Raw genomic sequence first — 20,702 nt, 5'->3', positions numbered from 1 at the left:
ATTAAGGAGAGGAAATGCTTTGAACTGGCTTCATTTTGTGGCTTTGCCTTGAAAACCAAGTCCTTATGGACCATTTTAAATTATAGAGTTACCTCAGAAGTTCAGTGTCAAAACAATTTTCTGGAGGGGACACACAATCCTGAGAAATGATGAAAGTAAAAGTATAATTAATGTGTTAAAAAATTACAATTAAAATCAGTAAAAAAACAAAAAAAAACAAGATCAGGATATTAACAGGAACATTCTGTTTATTCTGTGATTTGTTTATTGTTCAATTTGTTCCCCCCAAACTCCTGAAGCATGCATCTATTTGTTTGTCTGTCCTCATAATTGAATATTCAACCAAAATTACTAGCAAAATAACATACCAGATGCGAGACAAAGAACAACTACCACTGGGATTTTAAATAAACAAGCTAATCAGACTTAACAAGGTATATGTAAACATGAGTAGGAATATGACTGTGATGCAGTGTACGTTGGGATCTGTAGTCTGGATCTAACTTCGACATAAAAATCCTGGTTACAGGGGGTTATCTCTGACAAAGTCTAATATTAGCATTTAGTCTTAGTTACCAATTATTTTTTTAAAAAAGAAATTTGATAAATGGTACATGTACAATCAGTGGCTGGAAGAGAGAATTTGTAGAAGAACTTGGAGATATATAAGATTCTGACTGATAGATAGATAGATAGATAGATAGATAGATAGATAGATAAATAGATAGATACTTTATTACTTTATTACTTAATTTAATACTTCAGTACAGTAACACAATATAAGTGCATATATTATTTTTATTTAGTATAATACATTTTACAACCTTTTATTGTTATTATTATAATAATTATTATTATTATTACAACTATGTACAAATAGTTTAGTTATGTCATCTTTTGCAATTCTTTTTCTTCTCATATCATACCACCGTACTGATAGTGATAGCTGTTGTATTGTTTACAGATAAAACAAACAAACTTTAAAGATGGCCAGCGCTCCTATACCGCTCACTAATGTGGGAAGCGGCTACACCATTGTTACTCAGGTTGTTCCCACATCAACAGCTTCAGCTACATCAGGACAAAACTCCTCTCAGGTGCAAAGCCCACTGCAGAAGTTTCTGAAAGGAGAACCCAAAGCACTCGGAGTAAGTTACATTATTACATCACAGAGAGAAAAAAAAAATTGAAAAAGTTATTCATTAAGGTTTTTTATATTCAAGTATTTGTAAATAATAACAAATATCGTTGGGATGATATAATAAAAGTATAATAATATATTATACTGTTGGACAGTCTGGTGGTTATGGCCTGTATGGACCTGTACCTGAGGGTATAAGCTGGAACAGGTGATGTGCAGGGTGACGCTGATCCTGCAGGATGTTGTGCACTTGACGAAGGCAGCATGTAGTGTACTGTTCAATTTAGTGAAGCTTAAACAATATCAATGTCTAGCTACAGGCTAAATGCTTATGCTCATGCTAAAGCTAACAGGATACTAAACAAAATGTGAAACAAATAGATAACATGCAGAATCAAAATAGTTTTGGCTTTAAAAAAAAAAACACAGATCAGTGGAAATAATTAAAAACAAGGAACCGACAGACCATAGCACAGTACCTGAAAGTAAACTTTGCGTGAGTGTTGGCCCAGGGCTTAGCACAAGGCAGGCCAGGAAAAAAAAATAAAAAAGTTAGCCAGTGTAGCCATTACAGCATCCACTACCAAAATAACATTGATAGCAATTGTAGTCCTCGTCCTAGAACACTGTGCTATCAGACACCGACTTCAGCATTCTGCTGTTGGCCTTTTGCTGGAGTTGTGCACTTCTAGCCTTGTAGTGGAGCCTCTTGTTGGAGCATGGTGTTGAGAGCCAGTCTGAACACCCAAACATTCTGTGCAGTTAGCTTCTCATTGGAATGTAGTGCTGGGAGCCACCCTGTCAGCCCCACTCTAAGCACCCATGGGCTCTCTTGCTTTTGGCAAACATAACATCGGGAATACTCCCCCAAAAATATAAAACATCTTCTACAGGAAGCAGATTGGAATTATTCCTCCCATAAAATTACAATCATGACATATGCCTTGAACTCAAGTTGTTGTTCTTGCAATTAGTTATGAATTAGTTATGAACCATGCAACCTACATCATTTGAGATCAATCATCATATTGATGTAAATAAATTCATTAATGTAAATCAATGTGATAATCTGTGTGTGTGTGTGTGTGTGTGTGTGTGTGTGTATGTGTGTGTGTTTAACCACAGACTGTCCAAATAATGATTGGTGTAATAACGATATTGTTTGGTATCGTGCTGGCGGTCAATCCTATATCCATCAGCGTGAGCACTGGGGTCGTCTTCTGGGGCTCACTGTTTGTAAGTGTTCTGACATTTTAGTGACTTAAATATATTCACATTATTCAGTGTCAGTTTCAGTAAAATTATAAATAACTAAATACATTTCTGCACTTGCAGCACATTAGTGCTGGTTCTCTGGCTGTTTCAGGGAGCAACAAGCTTAATGCCTGTGTGGTACGTAAACCTCCTTTAGAAACCCACAAACTTCTTTTCAACCATTATTTCTGTTTGTCTCTTGAATTAAGATAGTGACTTACTTCCTTGATTTGATAATTTAATTTCATCTGCAATTTCATCTTACTAATTGTCCTTGATCATGTGTGTTTCTATTTAATATTATCTGTAGTGATGGTAAAATGAGCCACATAAAACTGCAGGCATTTTTCCCTTATCACACTATTACAAAATTAAGTATAGAATTTTTTTTATTTTTTTATTAAATTCCTGATTTATGGTCCAGACACAATATATTCTACATTCATTATACTGTATGTAAAGCAATTATTTCCAGCCTTTTTACATTCTTGATTATCGACAATTACAGATTACAACTCATGAAAATAAAGACTATTTCAAGCTAATTATTATTCATACAACATAAATACAGTGTATCTGCACAGTCATTGGAAACAATGCTGAATTTACATTAGTCCAGAAGATGATCATCGACACCCTTCACAAGGAGCATGACATTGGATCGGAACTCATTTTGATTGAAATTGTTCAACATTTATGTGAAAAGTTTGCCAAAGAAGGGTTAATTAAAACTTTTGTTTCAAAATTGATTTATTAAACTTTATTGATTCAGTTTGAGAGCTGCTTTTAGTTTGTTGTTGTTTTTGTTTGCTGTGTTTGTCTCAGGTGAAGGCCACTCTTGGAGTAAATATCTTAAGCACAGTAGCTACGGGAATCGCTATCATCCTTTTTTCCCTGGATCTGGCGTTCATGCCATTGTTTTCTTCCCATTTTGCAGAGGTATGATTTGTTAATTAATTGTCATTATAGCATGAGATGTGTTATGGTATGAAATAGGCAAAGAATATACACAAAAAATAATCTAAAAAAAAACTATGTAGTAAAGGAAAATGATGTTTATAATTTTCTGTATTTTCTGTATAAAATTGTATTTTCTGAAAGGCTTATTAGAAAAATATAGAATTAAAAACAAATTTTACGACTTTTTTAAATTTTATTTTTTATAATATTGGAACTGTATTTCAGAGCCGTACCAGTGGAATCACAGGCGTTCTGCTGGTTTTCTCTCTGCTCCAGTTCGCTGTTTCCATTGCAATTTCAGCCTTCACCTGCAAAGCAACTTGCAATGGTGAACCCACTGTAAGTATTTTTTTTAACAAAAGATGTATCACATAGATTTTTGAGAAAAACTCATTTAAATGCATGTTTTAGCATTTATGTCTATCTCATGTCTATTGTCTTAGTGTAAAACTAAGTTAGGCGTTTTTTTTAGCAAATTTATTCATGTAACCTCAAATCAAGGTCATTTCTGACTCCAAAACGGTTGTGTTCACCTGAATGCTCGAGGCAGTTCCAAAATGCCATCTGTTAAAGTGAAGGAAGTGTTAGAAATTCGGTGACTGTAAACAAAGGAATGACTGTGTCTAAAGGGAAATTGAGTTTGGTTTGTCCATATTGTAAGGTTGTGAGAATTTCTGGAAGTTGGTGTTCATTCCAAGAACCATTGCTGATGTGACATTAATTAATGCCATCTTTATATTTAGCTTGAATCAAGAACAATCTAGAGGATTAAAACTAAAGTGATCAATTTGGAGTGTATACAGTATATGTATACTATCATACATGTAAATATTGTGTATTGTCTAACCATGAAGCTCTATGTATTTGTTGTATAGCTGAACATCATTAATGTGGTTTCAAACCCTGAGAGTGCTGTTCCTGTGGTCGGTTCCTTCCCAGCTTATCAAGCACAAGCGGTAAGAGAAACCTGCAGGATGTCATTATGAAAGTCCAAATCACTGAATAACTCAAATGTTTCATGTTTGAACAAAAATTATTTTAGATCATTGACTTAACAAACAAACGATAAAAAATGAATTAGCTAAAGTTTAGCTTACTTTCTTCCTGCTCATAGTCATACATTGATCAACCATAATATTAACACATTAACAGTTAAAAAAAACCTGTAAACAGGTGGCAGGATCATGAGCACCCAAGGCTCAGCCATGCCTGAAGGGATCAAAGGCCATCCCGTCCGATACCACAGGAAAGCCATAGCAGCACAACTCGCTGAAAAATTTAAATACTGGCCATGATAGAATGGCACTGTAACACCCAATGTATCACAGCCTACCTTGCCTGTGGCCAATCAGGCAAAGAGCCCAAGGCCTGTGACCTGGCCTCCAAATGACTCGGATCCCAAGCCAATCATGCCAAGGGACCAGAGATGTCCCAGTAGAACCTACACAAATCCTGGAATTAATGTTTTGCATTAATTGCTTTATTTTTATGGCTAATCGGTGAACAGTATATTGATAGTGTAACATCTTTTTTCCACAGGGCGCTGTTACCATGAGCAGTCCGCCTGTGGAAAGTCCTCCAGCCTACAGTGAGAAAAGCTAAACACAAAACTACTAGGGGAAGGATAATGGTGCTTGGGATTGGGTTGCTGCCTAAAATCGAACCACAATAAAACAAATAAAAACAACAACAAAAACAATTAACAATATCAGGAAATAGATCATTAAAAACTTTGGTATAAAATCTACATGTTTATAAACCACAAGTCTTTGTAATCTGGTACCTCTAATCATCATGTAAGCTATGTTACAAAGCTTAATGTATATCATAAGTCTTTTTCTCTCCTGTTTTTGACCCCTATCATATGCCAAACTCTGGACACTTCCTTAGATCTGTTTAGCATCTCAGTCCCTGTTTATGGCCTTTTACGTCTGTACTTTTATTCTAGCATTTTATTTACCCTTCAATCTTTGCCAAATTTTGCATGTATTTTTCAGGTTAATTCAAACTGCTGTATTGATTAGTAGAATGTCTGTAAATTAAAGTAAAATATGTTACTTTTCATCCTTAACTTTGGTGAAGTTCTCTTCTGATGAGAATAATAAAACTGCGAAGTATTGAGTTGACTGTGCTCCCTCCACTACTCCTTTATCCATAGGCCTTAGCTTTTACACTTAACGCTTAATGTTACCTCATTTAACTATTAAGCGTTTTACATCACTAATCCATTCATTAACATTTTACACGTCACGGCACTATCTAAAAAAGTAGAAAAATAACTTTTTCTACTGAACAGTGGTAGGATTAATATTTTAGATGGTTTGAATCTGAATATAAAAAAGATATGGAGAATCAAGACTACTTTGAGCATTAACAAAAACCTATTATGACGCAATGCATCAGAATGATTGTTCTTCTTCTTGTTCTTCAAACTCATTTACTGTATCTTTAGGAAGAATGTATCTGTTAGAATTGTTAATTATCAGGGCATGGGAAAAATCGTTTTGAGGAAAAGTGTTGAAGATTTTTTTTTTTATTGTAAACAATGCTGATGTGACACCACGCAATCATGTGTTGTGTGGAATAATGTCAATGTATATCATGCAGTGATGATGTGCTTAAAATTCATATTGATGCCAAAACATCAATATTATACAGTATAATGGAGCACAATCACATACACATGCTTATACTAAACCATATTCATGAAGTCCTCCAACTGGTCACAAGAAGTGAGGCTTATAAACTGCCCTTGTTTTATTTCACATGTCTGGCTTCACCCTTAGTGCTGTGGTCCACCAAGCATTCCTTGCAGTACTGTTCATATTGGTTGAGGTCCAATTTGAACAAAAAATGTTTCAAGGTTACTGCAGGTCATGCCTTTTGGCAGAGATGACTGAATGTGCTGAGTGCTGCTGGGAAATGTTCAGCTCTGTCAGATGAAAAAAAAAAAAGAAGCACAGGCTGTACTTCCACTGTCTTTGTAATTTTTTTATTCGGTGTTCCGGGAATTATACACATGGACTTGGAAGAAAGGGTTGCAAATAACGGTACACAGAAGAAACGAAAGCATTTAAAAAGCAGGAAAGAGAAAGACACACCTATAAACAAGGAAGGAAATATAAGGAGAGACAGAGAGAGAGAGCACTGCTAAACCAGTGGAGGTAAAATAAGCCATTTTGTCTTTACTGAACTGAAAGCTTTCCGTTTTTACAGACATGTACTGTAACAGAAGCAGGCTTAGTTTTAAAGCTAGATTAAGGAGAGAAAGTGTTTTGAACTGGCTTCCTTTTGTGGTTTTGCCTTGAAAATCGGTTGCTTATGGACCATTTTGATATGTAGAGTTACCCAGATATCAAATTCAATGTAGAGAAAAAAAAGAAGAAAAAAAAGATTTTCAGGAGTAAACGTACAATCCTGAGAAATAATGAAAGTGAAAGTATAAATAATGTGTGAATTTAAATATAAAATAAAGGAATTTGTTTTTAAAATATACTGTGTCATTTGTAATTGATAAATGATCAAACTAATGTTATCTTTTTTAACATTATAAACTAATGTAAAAAAGTACTCCTTGCACTCAGGACTATGATGTATGACACATGTCTGTTTCAATGTTGTGATGTTAGTCATTAGCACTACTTAACACAATCAAAATGAGCTTCTGCTTTAGATATTTTACGGGATAGTTTTTGGACAAATTCATAAAAAAAAAAAAAAAAAAAAAGAGCACAACAGTGTCCGTCCCAGCACAGCTTCAACAATTTAAAAAAAGCTTTAATTCAATTTGATAAGATTGTCCCTGATGAGCAATCCGAGGACGATGGCGACAGTGGCAAGGAATAACTCCCTGAGATGGTAAAAGGAAGAAGCCTTGAGAGGCTCAACCAGACTCAACAGGGAACCCATCCTCATTTTGAATAGCAGGGATTGATCTGCAGTCATCCTGGAGGCTGGAAGTTCAGTATAACAGGAGATGTGTTTAAGTTAATATGGAGTCCAGTACATTATTGGAGGCTCAGGTAGACTGTTGGAAACTCCAGTCCTGGACTATCGAGCGACTGAAGTTACAAGTCCTCAGAGAACAGCTGTCTGCATCACCCGAGGACAGGACCGACTTGGCAACGTGAGGGCTATCAAAGTAAACGCGAGAAAACTGGTACGAGGGACACAATAATCTGGCAAAGATCCAGTGCGCTGCGCTTCCTTATAAGCACAGAGAAATCAGCGCTGAATGAGAAACCGGTGTGCAGGCGGGGCGGAGCGGGGGCGTGGAAGTGACATGACAGCGTGGGAAAACAAGGGCGCGTGATGAGGAGCTTGACAGCGTGGAAACGGAAATGTCAACTGACAGGAGCGGTCTTAGATCAGCGCTGAGAGCATGACAGGGAACTTATCTACTGAACAGTGGTAGGATTAATATTTTAGGTGATTTAAATCTGAATATAAAACAGATACGGAAAATAATGACTACTTTGAGCATTCACTTTAAGCGTCACTCCCAATCCATAGTGTGTGTGTGTGTGAAAGTCATCCTACAAGACCCGCCTCCGATAAAATGCACCTCCTGTTGTTCCTTGCTTAAGGCCCTAACAGTGCCAGCTCGGTGTAGTCTTATAAGTTTCGGTTTGCTTCAGTAATAATGACAATGATTGATACTTTAATAATTAAAATTCAATTTTTTAACATTTTATTATTTTTTAAACTAAATTAAGCACTATTATATTATTATTTTTAGACAGCAATTTTTTTTATGTGATTTTAAATCAAGAAAATTTGAAAACTGCTGTGTTTGTCTGAATGCTCAAGGCAGTTCCAAAAATGCTCTCAGTTGTAATAAAGAAAGTATTAGACATTCAGTGACCGAAAGAATGAGTGTGTCTGAAGGGAAATTGAGTCTGGATTGGGCATATTGTGAGGTTGTGAGGAATTCTGGAAGTTGTTGTTCATAACAACTAAGAGAAAGAGAAACCTGCAGGATATCATTATGAAACTCACCAAAGAGCTCAAAGTCATGTTTGAACTAGAATATAATTTTAGATTATTGACCAAAAAAAAAAAAAGAATCAATTAAATGTTAACTTATTTTCTTAGAAACATAGGAACCAAAGGCCATCCCGTCCAGTCCAGTACAACTGATTTTTTTTTAGTAATATTTTCATCGGTATGCTGTAGTATTTATTTGGTATTAATGAATGAATGAATAAATTAGGTAATTTATTTAATAATTTATATTATTTAAAAATAATAATTAATTTTTTTCCCCCCACTGGGCATCAGTGAATGCTTTTATCATGACCAGTCCATCCATGGAAAGTCCTCCAGCGTAATGTAAGAAAAGTCCACCAAACAATTCGCAACAGGATAATGATGCTTGGGATTGAAGAAGATGAAGAAAAAGAGAAAGATAATAAAGAAAAAGATAGATGAGTCTGCTCCCTCCACCCTCCTAACACTTCCTTTTAACGTCAGGCAAATTTTACCAGTGACAAAGAGACAAGTCATAAGGCCAACTATTCTGTGCAGGTTTTTTAAGCAGTTTATGAAGGGTGATTGTTACATTAGGACTAGTAATGTTAATCTATGACACCAGGACACCTGGACACCTAGCCAGAGGCAGATTGTTGGACAGAATAGCAGCCACTCCATATACTGTAGGGTATACATCGACACAGAATAACTTAATACATGGATTGGGATAGACAGATCATGAAATACAGGAAATCATTGCAACTATGCTGCTTTAGCAACTGGAACTTTATGTGTGTCAACAGATGTGCTGAGATGATAAAATTAACAGCTAAAGAAAGAAAAAAGTGGAACTGTTTATTCGTCTCTATTATTACTGGCCAAAGGAAAATTTAGAGTAGCAGTTCCTGTTATCACAAACAAACAAATAGCTGTGTTATTATTATTGTTGTTGTTGTTATGTATAATAATAATAATAATAATAATAATAATGCCATTAAGCATGTGTTAGAAACTACAGTGCCATGGAAAAGTACAGTGGAACCTTGGATTGCGAGTAGCTCGGTTTGAGAACGTTTCACGCTGAGGAATTACTCTGTCTTAGTGCGCGTCTCTCAATGGTATAATCAACATCTGTGAACGCGTGTACTGTTTACTGTAACATTGTGACCACATGTGTGCGTAAAAAACTTTTTTGTCTAATTTTGTGTTTGTATGCGTGTGTGTAAAGCGTGGGTGTACTGTTTATTACAACACACGTGTGTAAAGCAAAAGAAAGTCTCGTTAGAGGGGTTAAAGATCCAGTTTTTTCCTCCTTCCGTTAGCTTGCAGTTTGTGTCTGTACCCCTTTCCCCCCCTCTTGCCTTCACACACACACACACACACACACACACACACACACACTCTTCCACATGTTTGCTGTGTCCCTCACATAGTCTGTCACAAACTGCAAACATGACTTCTTACGGCGTTCTTTCAACAATAGCTTTCTTCTTTCGTCACTCACGCATAAAGGCCAGATTCGTGGAGTGCACAACTAATACTGTACCTTGTCCTGTGGACAGATTCTCCCACCTGAGCTGTGGATCTCTGCAGCTCCTCCAGAGGTATCACAGGCCTCTTGGCTGCCTCTCCGATTCATGCTTTCCTTGCCCGGCCTGTCAGTTTAAGTAGACCGTCATGTCTTTGTAGGTTTGTAGTTGTGCCGTACTCTTTCCATTTTTGGATGATGGTTTGAACAGCGCTCCACATGCTCCACATGACATGTTGAAAACTTTGGATATTTTTATAACCTAACCCTGCTTTAAACCTCTCCACAACTTTATCCCTGACGTGTCTGGCGTGTCCCTTGGGCTTCATGATGCTGTTTGTTCACGAATGTTCTCTAACAATCCTCTGAGGGTATATATGGGGTGTATTTTTACTGAGATTACACACAGGTGGATTCTAATTAGGTGACTTCTGAAGGCAATTGGTTCCACTGGATTTTAGTTAGGGCTATCAGAGAAAAAGGAGGCTGAAATGCACACCACACTTTTTAGATTCTTATTTGTTAAAAAATATGTGCCACTTTCTGTTGGTCTATCACATGAAATACAAATAAAATACATTTACATTTGTGGATTTCATGTGACAAAATGTGGCAGTATTTAAGGGGTATGAATACTTTTGCGATGCACTGTAAGTTCTTTGTGTTTTCTGCAGTACTAATACATCTAGTTTACTCCACACATTGCTTCCATTTTTTTTTCCAGCGCTGCTCATGCCTGTTTAATGACCCCAGGCGTTTACTGGAAAAGTTAGTCTACTCATGTGTTTGTGCAACAGCTGTGTGGGAAAAACATGCGCTCTGAAGGAAAGGGTTTGGCTAAAAAAAACTGCATGTGGAAGAAACAGAAACATTTAGGAGCGGGACAGAAAACCAGAGAGAGGCAGAAGGTAAATATCCTTTTCTGTCTTTGCAGATACTGTAGATATAGTAACAGGATCGGAGTTTGTTTTAAAGAGGGTTTGAGGAGTGTAAATGCTTAAAGCTGGCTTACTTTTGTGGTTTTGCCTTGCACACAGGGTGCTTATGGGCCATTTTAATAGCATTACGTCAAATATTATGTTCCGTGTGGACAAAATGATTATTTTCAGGAGCGGGAAACATTATTAAGGAAGTGTGTTACAAAATTATCATTAAAAAATTGTGAAAAACACAAGTCAACTAATGTACTCAAGTAAAGTCAAAATGGTGTGTAAATGTTTTTACTGAGAAAAATGAGTGTAACATGTTTTGATGTAAAAAAATAAAAATAAATTCTTACAAAACAGGCAAACCTCCCCAAAGTTCTCCTTTCACTCAGGGCCGTGGTGCATGTCTATTTAAAAACACACACACACACACACACACACACACACACACACACACACACACACTAATAGAAACACTGCTCTGTCTGGAAACTTTTCAAAGGTGAAGTGTGGGTTAATTTTTGTATTTTTACCTAATAGTTTGTATTAATTATAGTTATATCCATGTAACCTGCGGATCTTTGGACTGTGGGAGGAAACCGGAGTACCTGGAGGAAACCCACCAAGCACGGGGAGAACACGCAAACTCCATGCACAGTTCAGCCTGCCCGGGAATGTTTTTCAACACTATTATTATTATTATTATTATTATTATTATTATTACCCTAATTTTGTAATTGCATTTGTTTTAACGTAACGACTTTGACAATTAATGCAATTGTGCAAGTCATACTGATGGCCCAATTGTTCCTCCCCAACAACAATACTACACTGGTACCTTGGCATAAGAATTTAATCTGTTCCAGAGGCGAGTTCTTAAGGCAAAATGTTATATTGTAAAACACATTTTTCACAGGAAATAATGTAAAAGTAGATAGAAATATTACCTTATACCAATATCCATCATCATAATCATATTTTTGCAATTTAGAAAAGGCAGGTAAATGAAGTAAAATATGAAATAAATAGACATTAAATCTCACTTAACCTTGATTTATGATTAGGGTTTCCTTTTCCTCTTGCTCCTGCCCTTTATTATATTTTCGCAACCCATGGTGTGTCATCACTAATACTTGCACAAAATGCAAAAAAAATCCCATAAAAATATATATGAACATGCTTTGCTTGGCTTTCACACACATGATGCAAACATGACGCCCAGATGCAAACTAGATTAGAACAGTTTACGGACGTGCGAGTAACTTAGCTGGTGCTCGGTTCACTCGTATGCTGAAAATGCTTTGCATGCTGAGGAAATTTTTTGCAATGCAGTTCTTAAGGTGAAAAATTCTTATGGCAGGGCGTCCTTATGCCAAGGTACCACTGTATTAGTTTTCTAAGAAATCCAACTGACACTTTCTGATTTGAGACAGGGCAGTCAAATTTACACACTTACATTGCATCATGTAACTGGAAAGGTGGGTTTCCTGCCTGCTGTAAAAAAAGAATGGAAATGATGCATCAAACCTTTTGGGGGTTATGAATGTTTATTGGCAACAAAACAAAACAAAAAGTCTTCATACCAGTCAATAGACTTTACACTTTGTTTTCTTTTCTTTTTTTTTTTTTATAAAAAAACATCAACTTAACCATTCAAGACCATCCTGATCCCATTTCAACATTTGAAATACACACACCAAACATGATATCTTTCAAAATTAAAGCTTCTTATTTCAGTCCATTAAACAGTGAATGCTCCAGCAATAACGGTCCTCGGGAAATGTACAGTACCTGAGAATCAGGGCAGTAACTTACCCATTTACTGTATGTGATTGCAAGGAATCACGTCAATTTTTTTCTTTGTGAGAACAGGGGCTAAACCACACCCCCTTCACTTACACACCCAGGGTATGGGAATGGCAATATCTCAGGAACCCTATGGCCTAGAAAGGAGCCATCTTCACTGTCTTGCTAAAGTAAAACAATCCATCTGTGTGTCCCTACTTTATCCAAGAATTGCCTCTAATTATTGTTCATGTTATTATTATTATTATGTGTAAATCACACTGTCTAAATATGGTGTCAAAAATAATTAACAATTATGGAGCATACAATATTTGAAAGCTGCACAAAATTAGAAGCATTATGTAGTGATGTATTTTGTTTTTTCTCACCTTATACCAATCATGATGAAAGTAAAAGCTTTTCTTTTGTTCACAGATTATTAACACAGAGGTGCTTTAAACATGGCCAGCTCCATCCCCAATATACAGTTTCCTAATATAGGAAGTGGCTACACCATCCTCAGTGAAGTTATTCCCTCATCAACAACCCTGAGAACGTCTGAACACAATTCCTCTCAAACGCAAGGGTCACTGCAGAAATTTCTGAAAGGGGAACCCAAAGCACTGGGAGTAAGTTACGCACAGTTACATCATTCTATATATACAGTATAACAAAATACTCCATGTATTTAAAAAAAAATGTGTGTGTGTGTGTGTGTGTGTGTGTGTGTGTGTGTGTGTGTGTGTGTGTGTGTGATTTAACCACAGACTGTCCAAATAATGATTGGTGTGACGACCATATTGTTTGGTATTGTGATTTCTGTCTATCCTTGGACCATCAGTGTGTACTGTGGAGTCGTGTTCTGGAGCTCGCTGCTTGTAAGTGTTCTGAAATTTTATTAATATTATTCAGTGTGTGACAAAAAACTAAACAAATAAAACAATTTTATAAAAAAAAAAAATTTGCACTTCACTGCATTTCAGCACATCACTGCTGGTTCTCTGGCTGTTTCAGCAAGCAACAAATTTAATGCTTGTGTGGTAAGTAAACTCCTATAGAAATGCACACATACAAAATGGAATTTACAATAATAAAAGAGAAAAAAATGCTAAAACATTTTTGTAAATACAGAGGAGCAGGTGTGGAAGCAAACTGTAAAATGAAACCAACATTCCAAGACTGAAAATGTACAAAAAATAAGGAAACAGCCAATAATAAACAATAATGTTGGATTTTAGTAGATATACTGTAATTGTAAAGTATAGATAGATAATAGATGAACATCTATATTATACACTCACCTAAAGGATTATTAGGAACACCTGTTCAATTTCTCATTAATGCAATTATCTAATCAACCAATCACATGGCAGTTGCTTCAATGCATTTAGGGGTGTGGTCCTGGTCGAGACAATCTCCTGAACTTCAAACTAAATGTTAGAATGGAAAAGAAAGGTGATTTAAGCAATTTTGAGCAAGGCATGATTGTTGGTGCCAGACGGGCCGGTCTGAGCATTTCACAATTTTCTCAGTTACTGGGATTTTCTCCACTACAAATAGGAAAAAGAGGCTACAATTTGCACGAGCTCACCAAAATTGGACAGTTGAAGACTGGAAAAATGTTGCCTGGTCTGATGAGTCTCGATTTCTGTTGAGACATTCAAATGGTAGAGTCAGAATTTGGCGTAAACAGAATGAGAACATGGATCCATCATGCCTTGTTACCACTGTGCAGGCTGGTGGTGGTGGTGTAATGGTGTGGGGGATGTTTTCTGGTGGTGGTGGTGTAATGGTGTGGGGGATGTTTTCTTGGCACACTTTAGGCCCCTTAGTGCCAATCGGGCATCGTTTAAATGCCACGGGATACCTGAGCATTGTTTCTGACCATGTCCATCCCTTTATGACCACCATGTACCCATCCTCTGATGGCTACTTTTAGCAGGATAATGCACCATGTCACAAAGCTTGAATCATTTCAAATTGGTTTCTTCAACATAACAATGAGTTCACTGTACTAAAATGGTGCCCACAGTCACCAGATCTCAACCCAATAGAGCATCTTTGGAATGTGGTGTGTAGAAAATATTTGATTTTAAGTGTGTTTCATGATATTCTGTGTTCGTGAGAACAGAGTGTTTTTCTTCCTTTTCTCACGACAAAAGCTGCACTTTAAATAAACACATTCTATAGTAGTTTATGTTAAAGGTCCTAAATTTATGTTCTTCTTCACCGTATCTTTTAAAAGCATTCCAGACTGGATGTAAACATTCCTGCATCCACCTTTTCTTTGGTTCTTTGTGTGTGTGCGTATATAAACTCCTGTCTCCCACAATAAACTTTGAACGTCTCACTGAGCACTGACTTGTGTGTATCATTGAGGGGTTCCCTGGATCCAGGTGGGACAGACAGAATACAGGCTGAGCACTGAGTAGACAAAAGGAGGTCTATCAAAATTCAAGAAATCCTTACATGGTGGAACAGAAGCTTCGTGCCCTGGATGTGCATCCCACAAATCTCCATCAACGGCAAGATGCTATCCTATCAATATGGGCCAACATTTCTAAAGAATGCTTTCAGCACCTTGTTGAATCAATGCCACGTAGAATTAAGGCAGTTCTGAAGGCGAAAGGGGGTCAAACACTGTATTAGTATGTTGTTCCTAATGATCCTTTAGGTGAGTGTAGATGAACAATTATGGTAAAAGTTTGCTCTCGAATCTTGAATTTAAATTTGTTTTATCCAATTTTTAAGGCTTCTGATGCTGTTTAGGTTTTTGCTTTTTTTTAATAACTGCTTTTTACTCAGGTGAAGGCCACTCTGGTGATCAATATCCTTAGCACAATAGCTGCAGGAATCGCCATCATCATGCTTGGCATGGATTTGGGGATCGGACCTTTGCCTGCCCCCTGCCTTAACGAAGGCGATGACTATTCTCAATGCAGACCTAGCTTTTTCGCTGAGGTACGGTTTGTTAATTAATAGTGATTGTAGCATGAGATGAGTATAAAATGTGTAAATCATAGTCAAATAAAAAATAAAATAGAAAAGTATTAAACATATGTGGCATATTAAGGCAAAAACAATTGTAAAGTATATTTCCTACATTGTATAGTATAGTTAAAACAAATAATAAAAAAGGGTTATTTTACATGGTAGGATTTGTTGACATGTAGGAGGTGTATTTTAGTAATAGTGAATCTTTATTTCAGAGCCGTACCAATGGAATCACGGGCATTCTCCTGGTTTACGCTTTGCTCCAGTTTGCTGTTTCTATTGCAGTTTCAGCCTTCAGCTGTAAAGCTGTTTCCACTAATAACATTACTGTAGGTATACAGTATTTACATTTCTAACAGTAGTTCCTCTTTTTCATCTTTCTAAACACTCAGGCACATCTTACACTAACAGCAGGAACCACAGGATTCATAAAACTGACTTTGGGATAACTTTGAAGAAAGGCTCAAAACAAAATTGCATAGCAACCTTAAAGCAACAGAATATCAATCCTTGCTTACAGCATTTTGGATTTACATCCATGATCCTTAAACCTTATAATGAAGTTTAGAAATCCTGAAAAGAACAAACACAATAGATCCCAAACGCATGTCTTGCGTGTTGTAGCATTATCACTCACTCACTCAACCACTCCTTGTCTATACTGCTTTATTCCATACACAAGATTATGTCTTTTAGACTGTGGGAGGAAACCACAGTACCTGGAGGAAACCCACCGAGTACAAGGAGAATATACAAACTCCATGCACTCACACCCAAGGTGGGAATCGAGCCCAGAACCTGGAGGTGCAAGGCAACCATGCTAACCACTAAGCCACTGTGCCACTTGTTGTATCCCAGTTTAATGTTATTCTGAAAATTTTTACTTGTAGTATATCATGGCTCATAAATGCAAACAATTCTTTGTGATAGAAACAAACGAAGGAGAAGTATCAATTCGGAACTGACACATAAGGTTATTAAAAGACTGCTCAGGACTCATCATTGCCGTGACCAAGTCTGATACCTGCTCATGTCATCGGTTAAACCAAATATAGTTGAAAAATCCTGACTATAATTAGGATGAGCATTGCAGGGAGGTATTTCAGCTATGAGATAAAATAAGCTATAATAAGCTAAATAAATAGTGTTTTACAGTTGTATTTACAATGTTTGTGCTCATGTCGTTATTTCAATGTTATCCCAAAAACATGTAGTTATTGTCGATCCTATGCTTCATTTCATCAAGTCAATTCTAACTTTACCAAATACCACCAATGTCCCAACATCCGTAAGGTTGCTAAATTAATGTTGCCACAACATTTCATCATGCAAAAAATTTCTGTTGGGAAATTACATCTACCTGGTGAAAGACTATTCACTAGACAAAATCATCTGGGGCCTCATGTACAAAGACTTGCGTTGAATTCATACTAAAACATTGCGTACGGACAAAGCTGTAAATGTGCGTACGCGGTAAAAAAATCTGACGTATGAAACACTGCGAACGTGGAATCCCTTGCATATTCTCTTTGTACATCCGAATTAACGTGAAATTGAGCGCAAGTGCACGAGCGCAAGACCCCTCCCTGCCTCCTCCCCCGTATAAATATGTTAATGACTCCACTTTGGCAAAACCAAACGAAAAAAGCAATGGCAAAAACAAGCAAGAAGAGAATCTTTACAGAATGTGAATTGGAGGTAGACCAGAGAAAAACTGTGTTATTTGCAAGTTTGTCTTCCGGAATTAAAAATAAAAAATAAAAAAACTTAGCTGGAATAATATTTTTAAATACATCACTCACCAAGAAGCCACCCATCGCGCACCCTGCCACCCAGGAGCCTCATCCCAACCATGCTGTTTGTGAGGATGAATGAATCATGACCACAATATTTGTTAGGCGCATTTTGAGCATCACATATTATTTGCACATTTATTAATTGGAAATATTTACGATTCACGTATGCAAATTCGACTTCAGGTGGCGCCTTTATAGCAGTGTGCGTGCAGTCAATCGCTCTGATTACATTAGGAAAACCGGCGATCGCTGCAAATTGCGCTTTAATGTTTGGTTGGTCAACTGCATGGTATGGAAACCTTATATACCTGCTAGACATGCGGATGATCCCGTCCCATACAGCTGGCATTGCACGGCTCAAAGATGACTGGCTTAACCCCGAGCATTCTGCCAGTTCCCTTTGGAAAAAAACAGTTGAAAGGAAACCAAGCGTTGTCAGCACCTGTAAGGGAACGTGTAATGTGTGGCTCCTCGCTGTCTCTCTTTCCAAATTTGGACCCACCTCAGCACAGAGCTCCAAGAGGATAGCTCTTGGAAATCTGAAACGGCTAATAAGCCCGTCATCATCGTGGGCCAGAAAATCACTGTGATCCCTAAAAACACGTCTCTTCGGATTCGGCCATTGACAATGTCCTCTAATAAGGCCAACACTGCCATTGCCATAGACTAAGGGTTGTATACATTTGCAAATGCTTTTATATGTTCTAAATCAAATAATTGGTAGAAAAATATTGTGTCAATTAACCCATTTTATCAATTATAAATGTTTTTCATGTGTTGGTGCGATACTTTGTAGTGTGCAATTTAACATAATTGCCACTAGGAGTCGCCAACGAAAATAATACAAACGCACACAAGAAATACACGTACGCCAGACATGAAGTTGGCGTGGAAGAACGCACATTCTCACGTTAATTTCACTGTTAGTAAATCCGACCGTGAGCGTGAAAACTGGCATAAGCAAAGTTTTTGTGCGTACGCAGCGTTGATACATGAGGCCCCTGGTGTTTAGAAACAATCTTTCCTCCAGAATTTCCCTGAGCTATTGATAAATCTAAGCACAGGAGAATTTATATCAACAAGTTGATCTTTTGGTGTAAATTATAAAACATAATTACAGTCAAATTCAGATGTCTGTCAGTCAATTTATAAACAGACTTATCAAGAACAATAGTTAAAATCAGAACACAAACATGGGACACTGTAAAAAGGTCCTTTGTATTGTGTCATCATTGTGGGACTGAGGAATTACAGATGTACCCTGTACGCAAGATAGGACAGATCTGGCTCTCTGACTCAGACTCAGGAAGTCAAATATTGTGTAATCTATGATTTTTCCCAATTGCAACACTTTGGTATCAGTTCACCATGTACAGTAGGAGGCTGCTCTAATTTAAAAAATAAGAAAAAAATCAACAGTGTGATTAAATTTTTTTAGCACTTTTTTTGTTTGTTTCTGTTGACAAATATTGATGTTATGAATATAAATCATGTAAATGATTAGTTCAAGTAAATGCCTAAAGCAGTTCCAAATTGAGAACGTTCATAGTTTTCAGTTGTCATGATAGCAGTGTGAGAAATGCATGTGTTTATTACTCTGTTTATTTAGCTAAGATCTAAATGTACTAAAACTATAATGCTCTTTGTATGTGTTGTATAGTTGAACATCATCAGTGTGATTCCCAACGCTGAGAATGCTGATCCTGTGGTCTGTTCCTTCCCAGCATATCAAACACAACAGGTAAGAAAAACCTGCAAGATGTTGTTTGAAAACCCCAAATCAGCGAAGAGCTTAAAGTCGCATTATACACACACACACACACACACACACACACACACACACACACAGAATACCTTTTGATTGAATAAAATTGTAATTGTACACCAGGTGAAAAGTCAATCTTGAATAATTAAATTGTTAATTCAAGACTTGTTTGCGTCAGTTGAAAGCCAAGCAAAGCAAGGTTACATTTGTTTGGGGATGTCGGGCATTTTTCTACAAGATTCACTAAAGATATAGCACCATGGGTGCCAAGAATGTTAGCAAGGATGGTAGCAAGAAGAAAAAGAAGTCACTTTCAGTTTGGTTTTTAAAGCAGCCAGTGCCAAGAGGAATCAAACATTAAGTTTAAATGAGATTTAATGTCTATTTATTTTATATTTTACTTAGGTTACATGTCTTTTCTAAATCCTTTGATTGTTTTTATATGCAAAAATATGCGTATAGTGTTGAGACTTGCTAATATTGGTTATATTTTTTATATTAGTAATAGGATTTACATTATTTCCTATGGGAAATGCATTCTGCAAAAAGAAATTTATTTATTCATTTATTTGTTTGATTATTTATTCTTACAGGAGGTCAGTACAATGAAAGCTTTGGGGATAATCAGTCCACCGGTGGGAAGTCCTCCAGCGTACTGAGGGAAAAACTAATCAGTCCACTGAGGATAATTCTAAACTGAATATCATACTGTTTCCATATCGTGTTCTGTACCAATCACACTTCACAGTTCTTGCTGTAACAAATAACTACACAGTCAACATTTCAGTAAATACATACCTGTACACTGTGAACACATACACGCATGCAGCATATCAAAGGTAAAATGATATTTAATGGTCGCTGCTCTTTTGTGAGAAAAATGAAGATAAAATGTTTCTGAAATGAAGATTTTTACAATATTAAGTATTATTCTACAGAAATTAATCAATTAATAAAATGAAAATAAATAAATGAATAAATAAATTCCAAATTGTCAGTCATTTAATTTAGCTTGTTTAATTTCATAGCACACTTATGAAGCTTTTTTTTTTTTTTTTAGTATTGTAAATAATATTTTAAATTTTAATAGCCTCCAGTCCAGATTAGTTCCGTTGTGCCCACCTCTTGTTAGGCCCTTGTTGTTGGCACACCTTACACTGGGCACCTGCACTGAGTGGCTGGATGATCTAGTTTCATCTACATATACCAAATTTTGTAGTCATACATGTTTTCTTCAGAAGACAATAAAATTTACCAGCATCATCCATTATCAACCGCCTAGTAGGATGTCTGATTTTAATGTTTTGTGCATTTTGACATGTAGTTGTTTAAATAATGTACTTCTCTTATGGGATTCAGAAATACATAAAAACTGCATTGCTAAAAGAACAGGAGATTAAATCAGCCTTATTATTAAACTTTTTAATTTTATATCAATAGAAATGTTTTCTTGGCTATTGAGAAAATGCAAACAGCGCAAAATGATGCAAACTTGCATAAGATTCTGAGCAGCACCTTGCGCTCAAACTGGGTGACAAGCAAACTGGGAAAATTGATTGGCTTTGAATTTTGCAAGGAGTAA

At 36.5% G+C, this 20,702-nt stretch overlaps 2 protein-coding genes across 4 annotated transcripts; both read left to right on the top strand.

Moving 5' to 3' along the window:
- The first annotated feature begins 964 nt into the window (after positions 1-964).
- On the top strand, positions 965-5,481 carry LOC128526075 (membrane-spanning 4-domains subfamily A member 8-like). The gene is made up of 7 exons (XM_053497645.1): positions 965-1,148; positions 2,267-2,377; positions 2,477-2,533; positions 3,221-3,334; positions 3,581-3,694; positions 4,231-4,311; positions 4,895-5,481. Exons 1-7 carry the CDS (start codon positions 987-989, stop codon positions 4,955-4,957), a joined length of 702 nt encoding a protein of 233 aa, XP_053353620.1. The 5' UTR covers positions 965-986; the 3' UTR covers positions 4,958-5,481.
- A 436-nt stretch (positions 5,482-5,917) lies between these two features.
- LOC128526335 (membrane-spanning 4-domains subfamily A member 12-like) lies at positions 5,918-20,104 on the top strand. Of its 3 annotated transcripts, XM_053498094.1 has the most exons (9): positions 5,919-6,519; positions 10,579-10,762; positions 13,001-13,194; positions 13,333-13,443; positions 13,549-13,605; positions 15,371-15,526; positions 15,775-15,888; positions 19,016-19,096; positions 19,714-20,104. In XM_053498094.1, exons 3-9 carry the CDS (start codon positions 13,027-13,029, stop codon positions 19,777-19,779), a joined length of 753 nt encoding a protein of 250 aa, XP_053354069.1. In that variant the 5' UTR covers positions 5,919-6,519; positions 10,579-10,762; positions 13,001-13,026; the 3' UTR covers positions 19,780-20,104. The 3 variants fall into 3 exon arrangements, with proteins under 3 accessions (XP_053354070.1, XP_053354069.1, XP_053354067.1); XM_053498095.1 differs by lacking the exon at positions 10,579-10,762 and having other exon boundaries at positions 5,918-6,519; positions 13,014-13,194; XM_053498092.1 differs by lacking the exon at positions 10,579-10,762 and having other exon boundaries at positions 5,922-6,519.
- The last annotated feature ends 598 nt before the right edge of the window (positions 20,105-20,702 follow it).

The sequence above is a fragment of the Clarias gariepinus genome, chromosome 6, assembly GCF_024256425.1.
Source record: "Clarias gariepinus isolate MV-2021 ecotype Netherlands chromosome 6, CGAR_prim_01v2, whole genome shotgun sequence".
Classification (NCBI taxonomy): domain Eukaryota; kingdom Metazoa; phylum Chordata; class Actinopteri; order Siluriformes; family Clariidae; genus Clarias; species Clarias gariepinus.
This window is presented reverse-complemented; position numbering and strand designations above follow the sequence as displayed.